The 22,184-nt window shown below is 37.9% G+C and overlaps 1 protein-coding gene across 1 annotated transcript; it reads right to left on the bottom strand.

The window, feature by feature from the left end:
* Nucleotides 1-352: 352 nt before the first annotated feature.
* On the bottom strand, nt 353-10,028 carry GCG (glucagon). Its single transcript, XM_079781719.1, has 6 exons — nt 9,920-10,028; nt 6,737-6,834; nt 5,112-5,273; nt 3,348-3,485; nt 1,446-1,590; nt 353-829 (listed from the first exon to the last, which is right to left on the bottom strand). The coding sequence occupies exons 2-5, from the start codon at nt 6,823-6,825 to the stop codon at nt 1,446-1,448; spliced, it is 534 nt and encodes a 177-aa protein (XP_079637845.1). The 5' UTR covers nt 6,826-6,834; nt 9,920-10,028; the 3' UTR covers nt 353-829.
* Between the last annotated feature and the right edge of the window lie 12,156 nt (nt 10,029-22,184).

The raw sequence follows: 22,184 nt of genomic DNA, 5'->3' as shown, positions 1-22,184 counted from the left end.
GTGTGTGTGTGTGTGTGTGTGTGTGTGTGTGTGTGTGTGTGTGTGTCTGTGTGTGTGTAGGGGGCACAATAATGAGCTGTGACTCTTCAAAAGGAGGCAGCTGGTCTTACTCTCCAGAAGACATTTGTTTTGTGGGTCTAATGTTGCCTGATGTCCTAATCTTTCAAGAGAAGCCAGAAAACAATACATTTATATAAAATATCATGAGTTTCCAACGTTGGCTCAAAATGTTAACAACAAGAAGCAATGCCTGGGTACCAGAGTTGGGTTGTGGACTTCAGGCTCAGGAAGAAGCGATGTTTGGAAGGAGTGGGGGCATGAATAAGAGAAAACAGACAATAGTAAAGAAGCTTGAAGATTTTATTTAAGTATGTCTTTGATATATTGAAAGCTGAGCATTTTTATGACAAAAGTTTCAAGAAGAAAGTTTTCTTTCCAGTTTCACCACTGTGGCTACCAGCCCAATCCTTATTTTAATGCAGAGATGCTGTGATTGGAATAAGTTATATGTACAAATTATATCATAGAAAACCAATTTCATTGCTAACTATAAGCAGGTTAGGGTACTTCATCCAAAATAAGAAGAAAATAAGAGATTTTGCACTTTTATATTTTAAAGCTGGTATTTTAGCAATAGTTTGACAATAGTTTATTCCATTTATACTCTTTTGGCAACACAACCTTAAAGTACAATTTATTCATTGGCATGCAAGGCAACATGGCTTCAGAATACACCTCTTAAATTTTACAGAACTTAAAATTTCAAACATCCCATGTGGCTGGTAGGTGATGTTGTGAAGATGATCTTGAGTAGTGACATACTTACTTCCTAAAGATAAAAGAAAAAGACAGTCATATAACAGAGCTATCATACTCAGATGATGTAGTTAAATTATCCGGGAAATATTTTAAAGATTTATTTTGGTAAAAGTTGTTTATTAATCTTTTTGTCTTATGAATCCCTTAGTCTTTTGAACTTTTTAAATATTTGCATTCAAAGATGACATCCTAAAGTTCCCCGATCAAGAAATATAAAGTGTATAGTTATAAAAAGCCGTTATAACCCATCAAGATAAGTGGTTACTTTTGGTGTTTAGATTTTTATTACTATCCTTATTACATTAAGTATATAATACCAAATTTATTTGTGCTAAAAATTCAAAATACAGAGCAACATAGAATGTCACATTATTACGTGAATGATGTATATTTCCATGTTTTATTCTTATCTGTGTTCCTAATGCCCTGTCCCTTAATTGACACTCAGGAAATGTTTTTGGAGTAAGTAAAAACAAATATAATGATGTATTCTTAAATGAGTCATACTTTTGCTTATCTACCAAGAGAGTAAAGACTCTCTTCCCCACACAAGGAACAACCTGTAGCTGTATGATACAATTGATGAAAGTTTTGATGGTTTTCAGAATGCACTAAAATGCAATCACCTAATTGTCGGTAATTTTGTTTTGAAGCAGCCAGTTTATAAATTCCCGGGTGGCAAGATTATCAAGAACTGTGTTCATCTCATCAGAGAAAGAGCCTTCGGCATGTCTGCGGCGGAGCCCTTCAGCAATGGTACCTTCTGGGAGGCTGAGGAAAAGGGGGATAAAAATCGGTATTTGGTTAAATGCTTTAAATAAATGCTTACTGATTGCATATCACTGGTAACATGTGAGGGTCATTGAGAAAACAGGACGTTATATTTACAGAGGGCCGACTACGGGAACCTGCATGAACTGGTGCATGTCAGAATGGAAAATTTGGAGGTAGGAAAGAGCAGAGCAGGGATGTGAAACCCAGCCTGCATAACTTCGTGCCTTCTGCAGTGGTCCAGCTGCTCCAAAGATTTTAGTATATTGGCAACACAGAGGTTATTATTGAGATTATTACTTTGTTTAAAATTCAGAAAAATGTAAAACTAGTGGTTATTAGAACAGCCTTGCAAAGTGCAGTATTAAGGGATTAAACTTTAATCTATATTAGATTTTCTTTTTTTATTAGTTTAATTAGCAACATTTTTTTGGTGTCCCTTTAAAATATTATAAAATATCCTCAAGTATAAGTGACTATTTTACCATTGATTTTGTAAATTGGATCACCAATGTTGAAAAAAGCAGTGACAATATCAGGTTATTAGCTAAATTATAACACAATCCCTTTTGTCTTAAGATTTCTCCAAGTCTCAGTAAGCTTGCTTTAAATCCCACAAAAAATTGAGTTGGACATTTTCATTCAATTCAAATGTCAATCGAAATGGCCAAGAGAAAATGAGATGGTTCAGGGCTCTGTTTGGTTGTGGTAAGATCCAAGAAGGTACCTAATGGGCTAAGCCTCATTTTCAACTGTGAAACTTTAATGGCTATTTATATGACAGCCCCATAAAAAATGGGGATGTTGTTAAATATATGGATGTTTGCACATATTTATATTTTGAATGTCATTTCATTAAACATCTTAAGTTTAATACCTTTCAGTCTTTATCAGATTACTAGAGACCCGATGCATGCAATTCGTGCCTGGGTAGGGTCCCTAGGCCTGGCCAGCTATCAGGGCCAATTTGTGGGGCAACCAGTGGGGTGATGGGGGGGGGGGGCACTGACACCTGCCTTGGCTGGCCTGGTGCTGCCCACTTGCTGGCCCCACCCCCTGCTGCCGTCGCCACTGCCCACTCGCCAGCCAGCCCCAGCCCCCACTGCCACCACCGGTGGCCTCCCTCTGCAGGGTGGCCAGCAGGGCAATTGGGGGGCCCCCACTGGCACCCACCTTGGCTGGCCTGGGGGCCTGTAGGCTGGGGGGCAGCTCCTGCATAGAGCATCTGCCCCCTGTGGTCAGTACACATCATAGCAACCTGTCATTTCACCAGTCATTCTGCTGTTCAGTTGATTTGCATATTAGGCTTTTATTATATAGGATTAGCTAAACAGTAACACAAATATATGTTGATCCCGTATGTAAATACTTAAAGTCAAACTTTAAGTTTTCAGTATTATTTCTTTTTTCCTTATCCCTAGTTTTTCTAGTTTAAGCTTATCATCCTGATGTAGTTCTCAATAGCACCCTATTCTCAAAAGTGTCTTGGATTGACAAATTAATAGCCTAATTATAACACAACTCTAATGTGGGATAAAAATACCACCTGTTTGACTCTATTATTAATACTTGCTACTTCAGATAAAACATATTAAATTCTTGTAGATCGTCTCCCACCAATAGGAGTTATTTCCTTACTTTGCGAGTCTATGTTAATTGCTTCTATAAGTCAAATCCACAAATAGATAACTGTAGTGTAAGTTTTCAACATCATGCAAAAAAAATAAATAAAGTTAAATAAGAGTGTACAGACTTACTCTTGCCTATCTCGGCCTTTCACCAGCCAAGCAATGAATTCCTTGACAGCTTTATCTTCCAAATAAGCACTTAAATCACTGGTAAAGGTCCCTTCAGCATGTCTCTCAAATTCATCATGACGTTTGACAATGTTATTCCTGAAAGAAATGTGAACGTTACATTGAAGATCTGTCTCTTTAGCAATATGGTTCTCACCTATAAGTAGTGGCAGCTTGGGGTTGAAGAGGCTTAGGGAGATTTGGGAGATGAGGGTAGTTAGGACACTCATCTTGAAACTACATGAATTATCTGAACTGACGGTTGATGGGAGAGAGATAATAGCAATTAAGGGGAGCATTAGCCCACTTGGCACACCCATTTTTCACCTCTTCTGCTTATCCATGCCATTGATTATTACTGTTGCATTTACTTCAGCCTCAGTGTATGCAATGTGCTATGCAGCTTGCAGACAAGCAGCTGTTTGTTATTAATACTTACGGGGTCAGACATAGTTAAATGAGTCAAGGGAAAGCTAAGGACCATCTCAAAATGTCCTCAAAAGGACTACATGATAATGGATGAAAGGAAACATGTGATGGGACAGCAGTGAAGAAAGCTAAGATGATGACTCCATATCATCCTCAAATGTGATCTGTGTAGGTGGTTGACCAGCTGCCCTCCTGCATCTATTACCCCTGGAAGGTTTCATCTTAAACACACAACAGAAATCGCCTGAGAGTGAGGATTATTTTATATTAGATTACCAAATTGTAGCATTACCTTTCCAGAAATGAGGATAATTGTTTTCTTCTTTTTCAAATTTCTCTTATGTCACCAATGGCCATGTCTATATCACTAACAGGGACTTCTCCCAGTGTCTGCTCTGACCATGACCACCATCTTTCCTGTCATGCCCTCCACTTTAAGAACTTTTGGTAAACCACTCTGTCTCTCCAATTCTTCCTGCTGATTCATATTCATTCATTCATTCTCTCATTCTCTCATTCTCTCTCTCTCTCTCCAGGCAAATCTATGTCCTTATCCTGATATTTAGATTCCTTCAGCTACTTTGTATGCACAACTCCCTTCCCCTGTGGGCCACTCTCCAAAGAAATTGTGAAATTCCACCATCTCTGTGAAACCCTCATGGAAGATTTCCTTCAGTAGCCTACATGCATCGTAAAACCCAACACTGTCAATGAAAATCCAACATTAAAATGTATGCCTCACTAAGGGCTTGTGCTCTTATTTTCCTTCTTCTCTCTTTATGCGGTGCAGCTAGGCTATAATTTTAAATGTGTATCTTGGATTGTATTCTACAAGAAAATGACTGCATCTGTTTCCATTCCTTACCATGATTAACTTGGCTAGGGGTTACTTTAAATGTGATCACAGTCATGAGTTTGAACCCTACAAGGGAATGTTGAATTTGCTCTTATCTTTTGGTCAAAAAATAGATTCCTAACCTTTCAGGTCTAAAAAGTCAGCTTTCAATTTTAATAGAAAATGGGTAAGAGAGTAAATATTGCTAAGACCACAGTGGGGAAAATAATTTAAAATCTACGTTTCATTACAGGGTGGGTAAGGCATTTGCAGGGAGAGAAGTGGGACTTTCAGAGGCATAATATGAAGGATAGCATTACCAACCTTGAAATCATCAAAGTTGAAAGAGCTTATACACCCTATTTGATGAGCATGATAACATAATGAAAGTCAGGAGATATTTTAGACATATTTAAGTAATACATTTGTGTGCAAATTTGGGGCTAGGTTTAGACTCTCACTTGCTCCTCTTGGTGTTCATCAACCAATCCACGAAATCTTGGGCACGCCTGGTATCCAGATACTTGCTGTAGTCACTGGTGAACGTGCCCTGGGAGTGGCGCTTGTCTTCATTTATCTGATCGGGATCATTGAGTGGGTCTGCCTGGGGAGCTGTGAAGGAGCTGTGAAGAACAGTGATTGGTGCAACTAAGTCTCTCCTTGAGTGGACTCACTCAAGAAACATCTTCTCTACAAAACACAAGGCCACATGAAATTGAAAGGCAGGTGCCTTGAGCATTTCAGTTGATATGAGAGACACCTTGTTTGCCACGGGAGCTTTATTAGAGTTGAATACACTCTGATTCTGAGTCCTGGTAGCAGATTTTTAACTGGTTTCCTCTTTACTGAAATGAGATTAAATAAATAGTTTTTTAAAGTAATTAATGTACTTATGATTCTGCTAGTAATGAGAGAAGAGAGCAATGACTTGACTATTTTAAAAGAGTGAAGAATCCCAAATCATTTGGGCAGCTGATCTGTGTTCTGAATTTTGTTTGCATGTGTTAATATAAAAATGTAGCTCCATTACCTGGTTACATGATAGCTAATGATGAAAGAGAAAGACAATTAAAATTTAAAGAATGCCAAGAAAAAGCCCACTTGCTAATTTCAAACTGTGTAGTGGATAATCCACATGCCAGTAATAAACAGTTGTTTGCCATGGCAAATATGGAGAAATATTCAATAGGATTAATACTCAGAAATAGAATCGAGATACTATTCTCATCTGTCAAAATAGCAAAGGTTAAATATGGGGGAGGGTATTATGAAAGGAATATTTCTATAAGGCTTGTGGGAGTGTGCATGTGTATGACTTTTCTGGAAAGCAAGCTGGCAAGATATTATAAAAGACTTAAACTTATTCAAACCCTTTGACACTAATTTTAGTACCAAAAATCTAGCCTCAGGAAAGAGTAAAAAAATGTAGGGAGAAAAGTTATTTGCAGCATTCTTTGTGGGAAAATGTAAAGAACTCAAGTGTTCAATAGAAGAGGAATAGCTAAATAAATATTGTACATTTATGAGATGAAATAGTATGCAGCTATTAAATATCATACATTTAATAGATATTTGTAATGCTATATGAAAGAGCTAACAATACAATGCTAAGATAAAAGGCATAATATGAAGCTGTATAATGATCTGAGATATATTCTATATACCAGTACATACATCACATTTTTTGCATATTTTGTATCATGAACATGTATGACTTTTACAATTAGTAAGAAAAAGTGTTATTTTTTAAAAAAGGAATAAAAAAAGAAAAAGTTGGTGTGAATAATTAAAATAATCTACTATGCAGTGTGTGAGTAATGAATGGATAGATAGGATCAGCTGAAGATTTCAACAAGCTATAATTTCCCATGTAACACATTTTCCAACATAGCCTACTCCTTTGGTTGTGAAACAACATACTCAGATCTATACTCCAGAAACAACTTTATCACAATGATATTTTAAACTTTTTAAAATTGTACAGAGTATTTACTCTCAGTTACTGAGACCTCTTCACAAATCATAGTTTTCACGGGCTGTATTATAACCAGCGTGCTATGTTAGTTCAAGTCTAAAGATTGAATACCTGGACTTCTCTGTGTCCTGAAGGGAGCGTTGCCAGCTGCCCTGGACCAGCATCACAAATAATCCAGCCACAAAGTAAATGCTTTTCATTTTTGCTGCCTGTTGGTGCACAGAGACAAGGGAGGGAGAAAGGCAACCATATTTAAACACGTCAGGCTCAATTCATTTAATTGTGATGAAGTAAATATTATAAATAAAAAGAAAATTTATTTTATTTTGAGTATACTTTAAAAAGTAGATTATATTTCCCCCCAGATTTTTTTGGTGGCAAAAAAAAAGGATTTAAAAAAATGTGTACCACCTTTAAGGTTTTTCATTAATGTAGGACACTTCTGTTAATAATTAGAGGGCTCATTTCCAGATTTGGAATTAAAAATGTCTATGATAAACATTTAAGATACCCACTGTAGATGATAGGCTACATATGGTTAGCCTGAATGTCACCTTATCCATAATGCCACCCCCTTCACTATCAGTCTGGCTTTCAATTAATAGTCCTTCACTTCCAAGCATTTACATTATACTGCATTTCAACCATCTTAAAGCAGCCTCGGGCTACAACTTGGCATACCAGCTGTCGGTTCAGATGTATTATTCATTTATATTTTAAATAGTGTAACTTGGTCTAGACTTTGTAATTATAAAGCGGCCAACAGATTTGAGGTATTTTAGGGTGCTTTGACCTGTTCTAAATTAAAGGGAAAAAAATTGTTTTAAAGACAAGCAATTTGCAACAAGAACTAATGCTTCTGGCAACTTGAACAATCACAAGTAAGAAACTCAAGAGATCACTGTCATAATGAAAATTAATGCCTGTTTCTGAAGTCTCGGAAGTCCCCAGGTTGTTTTATAATTGGACTTAGTCCAGGACATGTCATTCACTGCTTGTGACACCCTAGGCCTAGTTGTGGGATACACCTGGTTGCTTGTCCTTGTACCACAAGCAGATGCGTCATGAAGCCACAGGATGCCAAGGGCATGATGATGCAGTGTGCAAGGTGGGAACTAAAATGAATTTGGGGCAGAAGATCCCCACAGGGCAAGCTCCTCTATTTTCTGAATAGAAACCTCAAGTCCAGCATTTGCCATGGACTTCTCTCTACTGAAGTCCCACCATGTTTCTGTGAGAAGTGGGGATTTCAATCCAAGTTTGATTATGTTTATCCATAAATAATTTGAATGAGTATTTTTAGCAAATGGCATTTGGTTTGAAATAAGGATTTTACAAATATTATCATTTCAAACTATCAATCTTTTCTTTAACATCCTAGCCATATTTACTGTCTAGCTTTGGCACTAAAACATGGAGACTGGAATACCAACCGTGGTATTTTTTTTTTCTTTGAAATATTAAGTCTCTTTGGATTAAGCAGTTACTTAAACAAAGCAACATAATAGTAATTACATATTCACCCTTCTTCATTCATCAACATGAAATTACTAATTTGGCATTTTGCTATGCTTCGGTTGATCTAGTTGGCAAACTTTGGAAACTTTGCCGTATATGTAGGTAGTGTCTTCTGATTATACATCTCAATTATAAATTCATGCCTCCCGGAATTAAAAAAAAAAAGCAAGGATTTCTTTTAGAATTATACCACTGTTGCAAAAACAAGTTAGTCCTGAATAATTCCTTCTATGCAAAGTCCCTAAAGGTTTTACACAATCTTCATTGTATTCTATATGGAGGGAGATTTAAAGCATGTGCTATTCTGCTGCTGTGGGAGCTGATGGAGGGGGAAACAGAAGTGAATGTTCCAAATCCTCTATAGGCAGTGAATTGAGTTCTACTGAAAGAGAAACTGATTTTTAAAATTTCATTTATTCATTTGTAAGTTTATAGAAAAACTTTGAGAATAAGTTTGTTTGAATGCCACTACTGAGAAAGCAAATTCTTATGTTATTTTAGATTTAAAATCTTATTCAATAATAGAAGAATTTCCAGTTACTCCCCTCCACCTCATTCGGATAGCCGAAGGAGAGAATGTGTAGGTTTGTAAAAACCACACATTTCCACTCAAATTTAAAGGGAAAATATGGAAACAATAGCATTCTCTGTGTAGGAAGTCTTTTAGAAAGATTATTCTTAGACACAGGCAAGGTGACATTATATAATATCTCTAAGTGTATTGGTGTTGTAGGCCAAATACATACTTTTTAAAACTGATCAGCTCATTTCCTCTCATATGTCCTGGGTATGTGTGGGAAAACACACCACTTGATCATTTACTCCATTGAGGATCTTTGTAAAACCATTCTTTGTCCCCAAGGGCTTAAATAGGTATTTTAGAACATCTGATTTTGTTTCTATAGAGATTTACTAAAATCTTATTTCAGAATGTGGGCATTTTAGACATTTTATTTATTGCTATTGGTTCTCAATAGCAATAATTATTAATCAGAGGTTTCACTTAGCTCCATTCAAAGAATTTCCAATAATTGATAAGTTCACCGCACCAAATGTGCTGTGTTATTTACAAGCAGCTGATTTCATGGACTTTGAGTTTTTGATAGACTTATAAGAAATTTGAATATTGGAAAGATGATGTTGATTCTTCTCTTTTGGAAAATGATAAGTTTTCATTGGTAAGGAGCAATTGCTATTATAGCCTCTCTAATGGACACATTTCTGCTGAATGTAAAAGGCGCCTTCTGTTCAAAGCAATATACACATTAATCAAATCTAAGAAAAATATTTATATACTTAAAATGTTACCCCTGCCTGGGTTTCGGGCTCGATCCCCAGTCGGGGGCATGCAGGAGGCAGCAGATCAATGATTCTCTCTCATCATTGATGTTTCTATCTCTCTCTCCTTCTCCCTTCCTCTCTGAAATCAATAAAGAAATATATTTTAAAATGTTACCCCTTATTTTAAAAACACAGTTCTCATAACAGTTAAGTCTTATAACAAGTGCATTGATTTGAATCTTCGCTTTTCTTTCAACTTCATATCTTTTTATTGAATTATTTTTCAGACTCATTTTGCGGCTTCACTGTGTTGACGTTTACGTAAATACATTTTGGATCACTCTTTTTCATCTCAATTCTACCCTGTGTATTATTAGTGAAAAGTGTAAGCTGAAAGAACAACATTTGAATTCATAATACTTTATCCCCTTAAAAATACTTAACGGCACCCAAATCAGAATAGACAGTCTTACAATCACTCAGTAGGAATCTTACCTTCTGATACCAGGAGTGGAACAGAGCAGGTGGAGAGAGAGCGAGCCCTCTTTGGAACTGGAGATGAGCCGGGACCTGAGCTCTGTACTTCTGCACCAAAGCGCACTGCTTTTATATACTCTCTAGCGCTGTTTAGCCTCACAGATATTACGCTGACAATATAAATTTCTCATCTGTAAATAATGGGCCTTTGTTACAAACGATTTAACTCGCCCACTCACTTTGCTCATCTCATTCTGCGCTTGCATTGGGTGGGATCTCAGAAGCCAGGAAACTTTATTTACTCTAGTGCCCTGTTTCTTTCTTTCTTTTTTTTTTTTTTTCTTTCCTGGAGAATGGAAAGGACAGTTGGGAAATTCACCTGTCACTCACCAGTCAGGCATGAAAATTGCTGACGAACTCTTGTTGTAATGTGCCCCGCGAGTCGAACAGAGGATGCTTCAGTCACACAATCGAATCAAGGAGTCTAATTCAAAAGCCTGCGGTTGGGAGGGGGCATCAGCTCTCCAAATCTCGCAGCCCCGAGTGAGTACAGGAGCAAGCTTATAAAGGCAAAAACCATATCCTGCTAAGATGTTGGAATGTGGAACTACCTTGGGAAAGTAGTTTGTCCAGAAGCCAAATTGAGCCAAGTTAGCTATCTTTAAAGGTTATCTAAACTGTTCCTGGAGCCACTGTCAACGGAAATCATTTTTGCGGTTCTGGTTCGCAGGCGCAGAAGAATAGCCTTTGTCAAACTACAATGGGGCTGGCAACAAAATGGGGTGATTCATGTGAGTTTCCAGGACTTATTCTGGAAATGGAGGTCAAAATGGAGTCACTTGGGCTAACTACCCTATTATTTAAGCAAGCAAATGTTTACAGAAGCCAGAATAGCAGGGTTAAAATTTTAAACAGCAGTTTTTACCCAAGATGGAGGTTACTATGCTTCACTCTGAAGTGAATTTTGATGCTGCGGATGTGAAATTACTTAGTTTATGGCTAACCTTTCTTTGAGGATGGCCTCAATTAAGGATCTTACAAGTCTTTCCGTTTTGCTACTTAGTTCTGATGAATTTATCTGAACATAATCCTTTCATCTCTCCAAATAAATACATCACTCACTTAAAACATGGTTAGTAATCTTCTCATCTCCACTATATGGAATTAATTTGTGTGTGTGTTTTGTTTGTTTTTTTTTTTTTGGAAATTTTAAAGAATATTCATTCGAACCTAAACTGTTCTATTGCAATAAATTGGAATCCAGAAGAAGGATAAAGCAAAATGAGGATTAAACAGCCAAGATAGGGGATGCTAATAAGACAGGGTTTCGTATTTCTTTTTCCTTCTAATGGATATTTAAAGGCTAATTCTACTGATAAGAGAGCTAGACACTAATTTATAAAAGGACAAGATACAATGCATGCTATCATATGTATTTTTTGATCTTCATCATCTGCCACTTACGACTTCAATGATCTATAGGATTTAGCAGATATGAGTCTGATCACTTTAGACAAAGAGAAATATAGGAAGTGCCTGGACAGACAGCATGAGGACTGTGTAAGTGTAATTAGATTTTAGTCTGGCTGCTGTCAACATGTTGTGTGACTGTGGTCCAGTCACACATCTCTCTGTGCCTCAGCTTCTGTAACTATACAATGAGAGGGTGGCTTAAACGACCCTTCTAAAATAAAATCTAATTCTATGTGACAAAACCAATACAGCATTTTCTAACTAGCTTTCAATCTTCTAATTTCATCAGCAGCGTGATGAAGCTGATGACTTGTACAGAAGTAAATCACTGATACAACTGGAGGAACATTTCCAATGAACGTAAACTCTTCCGTTGTGGACTGGATCCACCATTGGATAGAGAACTACTTACATGCCATAGGGATTAATTCTACATGAAATTGGAAAACCTCAGGAAGGGGTTTTCATGCTAGTGATTTCTGATGCTAGGAGACGGTGCTATTCAAAGCATAGTCTATGGACCAGAATCACCTGCTAGAAATGTAGACTCTGGGCCAAGCCCAGACTTACTGAATAAGAACCTGCATTTTACCAAGATTCCCAGGCAATTCATATGCATATTAAGGTTTGTGAAACACAGCTGCATAAAACACCATCTCATTTCTTCACCTGCTCCCTGATGCTTGCTGCAGTTTTGACCTGAGGACTGCTCCTTGGCACTGCCAGCAGGGGGTGGCAAAAGAGCAGAGAACAGTGACACAGGGCCATCTGGATGAACATAAATGCAGTAATGGCGTGAAAGTGTGAATTAGTTTAACATATGATCAAATTGTGCCTTCCTCTTGCCCTGATCCTCATGAGTATATTTGCTATAGTTTGTTTGGCATTCAGTTCCACTTTTTCTCCTTTGCCAATGTGGGTAGATGCTTCTTTGCCTCCCTCTTTCTGTATCTCTGTTTTTCTTTCCTTTTCAGGTGCTACCTGTTTGTGGAGCAGTCCTAAGAAGGGAGCTCTGCAGATGAGGTAAAGATATAAGGTATAAAGATATTAAGCCAACACAACATCTGGCATCTCAGTAAATGTCCTCTCCCGATATCTCACGAAAACTTGTCTCTTTCCCTCCACCCCACTTGCTTTCTGTGATTTCAGAAGTGACTATCCCAAGTTCTTTCAGGAAATTTCCTCTGGCTTCATCTCCAGCCCACCAACACTGATTCTTGGGGTGCCTGACACCATAATGGTAAGCATTCTGAGAATACGGAAGCATTAAGAGCTCCACTATATAGGGCACTGTTCTAGAAAGGGAAAATCAAGCTCTTATGGATATTGCATTATGAGAAATTAAGACGAACATCAAGTGCATTTTGAATGTATAGATCTTCCAATACTGTCCCAACACCAGCCTCTATTTGGCTTCCAATTCCCATCATAGCAGTAATTTATTTAGATGAGAGTCAAGAAAAGTAGTGGCCTTATATTTATATGACTAGTGTTAAATAGCTTGTCTGGAAGTAGGGAAGTTCTGAGGGATGTCACCTATAGTTTTCCTATCTGGCTACAAGGGAGGTGCCTGGTGTTCTGAGCCAGTATGCTTTCCTAAAAGGTCAATTTCATTTGATATAAGGAAGATATAACATAATTACCATATGGAGCAGAGTGCAAAAATTTACACAATTTTAGATAAAATAAGGTACTTATTCAAAGATTTTTTTTTCTTTTATTATGATGCTTAGGAGCAGGGACAGTATTCATGGGCTTATGACCTGTACCATTGCATGGGGACACATGCTTACAAGGGCTCCATACTTGCCTTAATGCTGTTCTCTTACTATCTTGAAATTTTAATGATTTGAACAAGGATTCCATTGTTTCATTTTGTACTTGGCCTCCAAATTATGTAGCTGGTCCTGCTTAGTACCTCACCTCACAAAATCATGGTGTGTGAGGTTTTTTTCATGTTTGTTTTTCTTAGCTGTTCAGGATTCTTAGGTTGAAATGTTTGAGAATGGTGAAGATCCAGGTACACAGTGCACTCTGTTGGCAAGAATATGGACAAGATTGATGGAAGTGCAACATGTCATAAATGATTAGAGGCATAATTTGACAATGGTATCAAAATTATAAATACCTGTAACCCTTGGTCTACTGATGCTAAAACACCATTCTGAAAATTAATCATATATATAACTAGAGGCCCACTGCACGAAATTCGTGCAGGGGAAGGGGTGTTCCCTCAGCCCGGCCTGCATCCTCTCGCAATCCAGGATCGCTGGCTCCTAACCACTTGCCTGCCTGCCTGCCTCATCACACCTAATCACTCGCCTGCCTGTCTGATCACCCCTAACCACTCGTCTGCCTGCCTGATCACCCCTAACTCTTCTGCCTTGCCCCCCGCTGCCGCAGCTTCATCCAGTGTTTAGTAAAAGAATGAGGAACAACCTCTTTGTTCACCAATATGGAAAGACACCAAGATATGTTGTTAAGGGAAAATAGAAAGATGCATTATGGATATATAGTAGGCTACCTTTGGTAGGAGAAGATGAAAGGGGACAAATATGTTTATTTACTCATAATTGTATTTAAAAATTAGAAGAATGCACAAGAAACTAAGGAAAGTGTTTCTCTGTAGTTTGAAGTAGTGGATTAGACAGGAACAAGGAGAAAATAATATTCCTCATCATATACTTGTTATGGTGTTTTGATTTTCTTGACCATTTAATTTCATTATCAATTTAATCCCCCTCCTCTCAAAGCTTTTTACAACCCTTTTGGGAAAAGGTTAAACTTTAAAGCTAAAGGTACAACTACACTTTGACTCATAATTCCACTAATGGGCATTTTATCCAAGAGAAATGAAAACATGTATCCACAAAAAGCCTCATACAAAAATATCCGCAACAACTTTATATACAACTAGAGGCCCAATGAATGAAATTTGTGCAAGGGGCTCAGCCTTTGCAGCTGTGGTGGCTTGCCTCAGCCCTCACAGCCCCGGCTTTGTCCAGAAGGTTGTCCAGAAGGACATCTGGTCTAATTAGCATATTATGCGTTTATTATTATCCTATCTAATAATAGACAAATATGCAAATTGACCATACCTCCGTCACACCACAAGCCACGCCCACCATCCAATCAGAGCGAGTATGCAAATTAACCCAAACCAAGATGGCTACAGCCACAGAGAGCAAGGTTTCCTAGGTAACAGAGGAAACCAAGCTTTCTGCCAGCCATTGCAGGCCCAAGCCTCCACTCAAGCTACAAAGTTTCAATTATAGAAGGTAAACAAATTCAAACAAATGGTGGCAGAATGGAGCTTGAGAGAGCAGGCCAGGGTTGCCGTTGGCAACAGGGGAAGCAAAGCTTTCCGCACACCCTGGCCGGGCCCACCCGCTTAAGGCAACAAAGTTTCAATTATAACCCCAACACAAATGGCTGTGGGCCTCGGAGGGAGCCCCAGGCTTGGCTCCGCTCCAGGCTACAAAGTTTCAATTGTAGAAGGAAAATAAATTCCAGATACCAGGGCCTCTGCTTGGGTTACCAGGGGGCGTGGCCGGCCTGCAAACCACCACAGGCCCCTCGCTCAGGCCGCCCCACACCCCAAGGGAACCCCCACCTTCAGGGCAAACCAGCTGGCCCCCACCCCTGTACCAGGCCTCTATCCTATCTAATAAAAGAGTACTATGCAGATTGATCATAACTGCAACACACAATATAGCTGCCCCCATGTGGTCAAAGATCCTGCCCCCATGTGGACACAAGATGGCCACCACAAGATGGCCAGCAGGAGAGGGCAGTTGGGAGACACCCGGCCTGCAAGGGAGGGCAGTTGAGAAGGACCAGGCCTGCAAGGGAGGACAGTTGGAGGTGATCAACCCTGCAGGAGAGGGCAGTTAGGGGTGACCAGGCTGGCAGAGGAGGGAAATTGGGGGCAAACAGGCTGGCAGGGGAGCAGTTAAGCATCAACCAGGCTGGCAGCGGAGTGGTTAGGGGGTGATCAGGCTGGCAGGCAGAAGCGGTTAGGGGCAATGAGGAAGGCAGGCAGGCAAGCAGTTGGGAGCCAGCAGTCCTGGATTGTGAGAGGGATGTCCGACTGCCCGTTTAGGCCCGATCCCAGGGATCGGGCCTAAACGGGCAGTCGGACATCCCTTGAGGGGTCCCAGATTGGAGAGGGTACAGGCTGGGCTGAGGGACAACACCCCTCCGTGCACGAATTTCGTGCACTGGGCCTCTAGTTATATACAATAACTAAAAAGTGGAAACAACCAAACTATCCATCAACAAAAGAAAGAATAGACAAATTATGGCATGTAATTGATCCAAAGGGATACTACTAAACAATAATAACAAAAAGGAACCAATAACATACTGGTAGCAGCATGGATGAATTTCCTATTATTATGCTAAGTAAAAAAGCTGGACACAAAATGTTACATCCTGCATGAATGAATTTGTAGATGTTCAAGAACAGGTAAAACTAAGGTTAACAAAACTCAGAACTGTGGTTGTGTCTTGGAAGAGGAGGGGCAAGAATAGTCTGGAAGGGGACTTTCTCAGGATACAGAAATATTCTATATTGTGAAAGGGGTGTGTGTTACTCAGGTATGTTTGATTGTCAAAATACTGTAGCTAACATCTGTCATTTCAATTTATGTAAATTTTGACTAAAGAAAAAAGTAGTAAAATTAAAAAAGGAGTGTGGGTGAATGAATAAGTAATACAAGCATGACAGAATTATTGAAGCTGGCTGATGAATAAACAAGGCTTACTATGAGATTCTGCTTACTTTACATATATGTTTGAAATTTTCCAAACTAAAAAGTTAAATTAAAACTATAATAAAATAAGTGTGGGGTGGGGCATTAGCACCAATTAATCAGTTACTTTGGAAACTAAAGAGTTTGACCCTTCAGTTACTAAGTATGAGCTAGGTAAAGCAAATCTAGCTTGAAGACAACTGGGAGCATGAAAGCTTGGAGGTAAAATGGTAGCACAGGGCAGGGCCCAGGAATAGAAAAACAATTGCAATGAAGGCAGGGCAAGGGAGTTACCATTTATTCAGAGATAATAGCATAATGATTTCAGCTTCCACGTTTTGGTCTTCTTCCAGGCCTGTCCTGAGGGTGTGCCTCCACTCATTACATGAGACTTAGTAATGCCCAATTGAAACTTTCCTTAGGAGTTTGAGGTCCATTTTTATTTCTAGGAGGTAATCATCTCAGTATGCCCTGCTCTTCCTAGATTAGAACACAATTCTCCATAACAAGGGTCTTCTGAAAATAAGTGTGAGCCTTCAAAAGATTTTTTAAAAAGTAATTAAAATTATGTATAGCACAGGAGAAAAAAAAGTTTACATTGAGATTTTTTTTTAGCTTTGAAGAAAAAAGTATAGTCACTTCACAATAGGCTTTGAAAATTCACAAAGTTGAGTACACGGACTGTAAGGATCAGATGTCTTTTTCCACTCTAGAGGGGCCTTGATGGGATCAGGGATCCAGGGGCAATTAAGGAAGAACTTCTGGGATGTTTTGAGTTTGCCTGAGGATGTGAGAAATATTCTGAGTGAGAGATATTGAACAGACAGTTGTGACCCATCCATCTGGGATTCGGGGGTGGGGGAAGATTTGGTAATCAGCTCAGTGGACAGTCTTCCTGCCTTGAGACTCTGAGACCAGAGTTCACACGTCTGAGCCCGGGACTGTAGCATTATGGCTTTGCACACGTTGATTTTATCCTTTGCTAGATCCCTGGTATAATGAGATGTTTAAAATTGTTCTAAGCTTCAGTTGTTATTTTTATTCATAAAGGGAACAAGAAAAAGAAAGAAAACAATCACATTTGTACAAAATAATCTTATCTCATCATTTGTAACTAGAATATATATTTATATGTATAAATACATATATATCATTGAATACATGTGTTATGCTTCTATTTTTCACATATTGTAGCTATAAAAAAGCAAACCATATGTCATTACATTTATCCAACCTCTTGCTCATCTGGAAAGACTTTTTCTTCTTCAAGCTTGTAAGAGTCTTTAGTGTGAACCAGTTAAAAAATAAAAAATTTTCAAAATTTTGAATTTTCAGCCATTAGAAAATTTAAAGTTTGAAATTTGTATACTAAGCAAATGAATAAAATGCAAAAGGGTGTTATAAGCACTTTTCTTTATTCATTACTAGAGGCCCAGTGCATGAATTCATGCACCAGTGGGGTCCCTAGGGCTGGCCTGAGGGATCGTGCTGAAACTGGCTCTCCAACATCCCCCAAGGGGTCCTGGATTGCAAGAGGGTGCAGGCCAGGCTGAGGGACCCCACCGGTGCACAATCGGGGCTGGGGAGGGGACACAGGAGGTTGGCCAGCTGAGGAGGGGCTGCAGGAGGGCTCCAAGGCATGTCTGGCCCCTCTTGCTCAGTCCCAATATGCCAGACCCCAGCAGCAAGCAAGTTAACCTACTGGTTGGAGCATCTTCCCCCTGGTCGTCAGTGCACATCACAGAGAGTGGTTGAGCAGCCTTAGCATATCATTAGCATATTATGCTTTGATTGGTTGAACGGATGATCGGATGACTGGACACTTAACATATTAAGCTTTTATTATATAGGATGCCTTGTATCAAAATTGCCCCCTGCCTGAAACTTGTTCAGTGTTGCCCACTCATATTTTATCAGATGTTTTGCAAAGATATGCCCAGTTTTTTGGTGATATTGCAATGATAAGCATAGAGTGGAGGATAATTTATACAGTCCTATATACTATTGTTCTATTTTTAAGCAGAATTTAAAAATTTTATCATAATTCATTGTTTGATTATTTTATTCTTCAAACATAAAGAATTAATTTTTATAATTTCATTTTGTAATGAATCACCAAAATAAGTTTTTTTCTACACTCAAATACATCTATGCCCAGTAAGTTTTCAATACTGTGGTGTAATCCTGATTCCTGCTAAAAAAAAAAGTAAGATATTTCTTTGTTGCCACATTATCAGAGGAAGCAAAGATGGATCTTTCACTTTTATTTTAATAATTTTTTTTCTTGATAGAGCACAACAGAGTATTAACTGTGAGCCCTTCTAATGCTGAAGAAAGGTAAGTTTTTTCTCTTTCTAATAAATCTGGTCCATGATCACCAGTATCCTTCTCCAGGAACACAGATCAACTAAACGCTAGAACTCAAAGAACATGGCTCTTACACTTTCTTTGCACCCCTTCCTCTCAATATTGGGCATGTTGCATAGCAAGAGATGATTCAATGAAAATCTTAAAATTTGGTTTGATTTATTAAGCACCAATTTGCATCTAATGTTTTTAAGGACAAGCCCTACATAAATGTATCATTTAGGACAGTTGACACTGATGAAAACAATTATCATTTCAGGGCTGCATCTGACTAAACACCTGGATGAAAGTGTAATAGCCATTCATACATGTTTAGCACATAGTACCAAACACCTGGATAGGTAATTACTTTCTTTCACTTTTCACCTGAAATTAATACTCAGACTTAATTATCAGCAACAAATATAGAAAACAATAATAACTCAAAGGGAATAAAAGATACTTCTATCTTTTAAGTCAGAATTTTTTACTTGTCAGAGATGAAGAGTTCCCTAAGATAATAGAAATAGCTACCATTTATTGAATGCCTACTAAAGACAAAACTCTTGAGTATGTTATTGTCCAATCATCACAATATTTCTGCCTCCATTTTATAGATAATGAGATGAGGCTTCAGAACAGGTAACCCATTTGTTGAAAGCCACAGCTGTATCTGAATCCAGACCACATTGCTTTTCTAGAGCAAGGCTCTGCCAGGTAGTGGTAGGAGTCCCAAGCAAAAGCTTCTCACCACCTCAGAATCTGCCATGACTGCTGTCTGAATCTATTCATAGCTGCCAGGTGGTTAAGGTAGCAAAACATCTAAAGATTAAACAATTGGCAATCCCAGATACTTTATAGTTTACCTTTTATTTTTAAAGTACATGGTTCAGTTGTTTTTAGTATATTCGCAATGTTGTGTAACCCTCATTACTGTTTACTTCCAGAACTTTTTCATTATCCCCAAAAGAAATTCTGTACCCATTAATAGTGACTCCCCATTGCCTCTTTCTAAACACTTTATGACCACTAATCTACGTTCTCTTTATTTATATATTTGCGTAATCTGTACTTTTCATGTAAATGGACTCACTCAATATGTATGTGGCCTCTTGCATCTGTTTTCTCTTCCTTAGCATAATAATTTCAAGGTTCATCAATGTTGTAGCATAAATCAGTACTTCGTTTCCTTTTTTTTCATTTTCTAAAATTAAATTTATTGGGGTGACATTGGTTAATAAGATCATATAGGTTTCAAGTGTACATTTCTAAGATACATGCATAACCTGTATATTGTGATGTGTGCCCACCGCCCACAGTCAAATCGCCTTCTGTCACCATATGTTTGGTCTCCCTTTCCCTTTACTACTGTCCCCCACCCACTTCCCTCTGGTAACCACCATACTATTGTCTGTATTTATGAGTTTCAGTTTTATATCCCACATATGAGTGAAATTGCATGGTTCTTAGCTTTTTCTGACTGACTTATTTTGCTTAGCTAGTATTCTGAAGGTCCATCCATGTTGTCGCAGTAGCAGTATTTCATCTTTTCTTATGGCTGTGTAGCATTCTATTGTATATATGTACCACATCTTCTTTATCCAATACTCTATCAAATGATACTTTGGTTGTCTGTCTTGGCCACTGTGAATAAGGCTGCAATGAACACAGGGGCGCATACATCTTTGAAAATAAATGTTTTCAAGTTTTTCGGATAGATCCTCAGAGGAGCTGGGCCATACAGTAACTCTATTCTTAATTTTTTGAGAAACTGTCATACTGTTTCCCATAGTGGCTGTACCAGTTTATATTCCCACCAGCAGTGAATGAGGCTTCTTTTTCTCCACAACCTCTCCAACACTTGTTATTAGCTGTCTTGTTGATAATAGCCATTCTAACAGGTGTGAGGTGGTATCCCATTGTAGTTTTGATTTGTATTTTCCTAATGGCTAGTGAAGGTGAGCATCTTTGAATATATTTGTTGGTGATTTGTATGTCTTCTTGGGAGAGGTGTCTGTTCCAAAGCTCAAGTCTATCTACTGATTCTAGAAATAAAGCCATAATTATTTATAAGTAATACAGATTATGTATACTGAAAATTATTGCAGATGAAGTTTTTTTAAAAACAGATTAAAAATTATTGAAATGATATTTATATAACAAAATCCAACCTTTTTAAATAAACAATTCGTTGGCATTGAGTACATTCACAGTGTTGTGCAACCTACAACCCTAACGAGTACCAAACATTTCCATCATTCTAAAATAAAACTACCTGTCCATTAAGCACTTTCTCCTCCTTTTCCCCTCTTGCATCCTCTGGCAAATACCAATCTGCCTTCTATCTCTATGGCTTTACCTATTCTGGATAATTCACATAAATGAAATAATACAATAGTATTTTGTGTCTGGTTTCTTTCAGTTAGCATGTTTTCAAAGTTTATACCTCATAGCATTTATCAGTATGTCATACCTCTTGATGACTGAATAATAGTCCATTGTATGTATATATGGTGATTTGTTTACACATTCATCCTTTGATGGACCTTTGGGTTCTTTCTACCCTTTGCCTATTGTGAACAGTGCTCCTATGGACATGCTTGTATATTTGTACCTGATTGAGAACCTGTTTATAATTCTTTTGAGTATATATCTAGGAGTGGAATTGCTGGGTTATATGGTAATTCTATGTTTAACTTTTTGAGGAGCTCCCAAACTGTTTTCCACAGCAGCTGAACCATTTCACATCCCCACCAGCAATGTGTGAGGGTTCCAATTTATCCACATTCTTGCCAACACTTCCTTTCTTTTCTTTTTTAAGTAGCCATCTTCATAAGTGTGAATTGGTACTTCAGTGTGGTTTTGATTTGCATTTTCCTAATGACTAAGGATACTGAGAATTTTTTCATATGCTTGTTGGCCACTTGTATATCTTCTTTGGAGAAATATCTATTCATAACTTTTGCCCATTTTAAAATTGTGTGGTTGAATACTTTATGTAGTCTAGATAATGGGACTCTACAAATAAAGTTAAAAATAAATATATATATGCACACACACATGTATATGTATATTGTACATACAAACATACAAAATATGACTATAACATACAAAATTATTGTTCAAAAATGAATAAAATTCTAATGAAAAAGTATACATTTTAATAAATTACACATGTTTACAATTGCATTTATTGTTTACTCATTTTTTTTGGGAAATATGACACAAGGTTCCTATGACTATTGATTAGCTGTTTATAAGATTTACCACAATTTTTTAACACTTTGCTACTGATGAATTCCCAATATTTGGTAAGAGGAAATACCATATGGAAGACTGTAAGTCTACGTCAAGAAACTGATACCAGGGTTTCCTATAGCAAGGTTCACTGGGCACAGCTTTTTCACCAAAGAAGATGATGTAAACAATATTTTATGGCTCCTGATGCTGTAACTTGAAAAAGTAAATAAAAGTACTCTGGATATTTTGAAAGTGCTTTGGCAACTTAGAGGCACACAAATTTCTTCTTCTTCTTTTTTTACAGAATACATTGACAGCCTCTAACTCAAAACAGGGAAGAGATACAAAACACTTACTTTACATGGAATTAAAATTTTTTACTTTTTGTTTTTCTAAAAAGCTAATCTGGGGGAATGAAAAACCTCAGGTTTATACTTTCATTGTTCTTTATTTCTGGAGACTCTGCTTTG

The sequence above is a fragment of the Cnephaeus nilssonii genome (assembly GCF_951640355.1).
Source record: "Cnephaeus nilssonii genome assembly, chromosome: 10".
Classification (NCBI taxonomy): Eukaryota; Metazoa; Chordata; class Mammalia; order Chiroptera; family Vespertilionidae; genus Cnephaeus; species Cnephaeus nilssonii.
The sequence above is the reverse complement of the archived record's forward strand: the minus strand, read 5'-3'. Positions and strand labels throughout refer to the sequence as shown.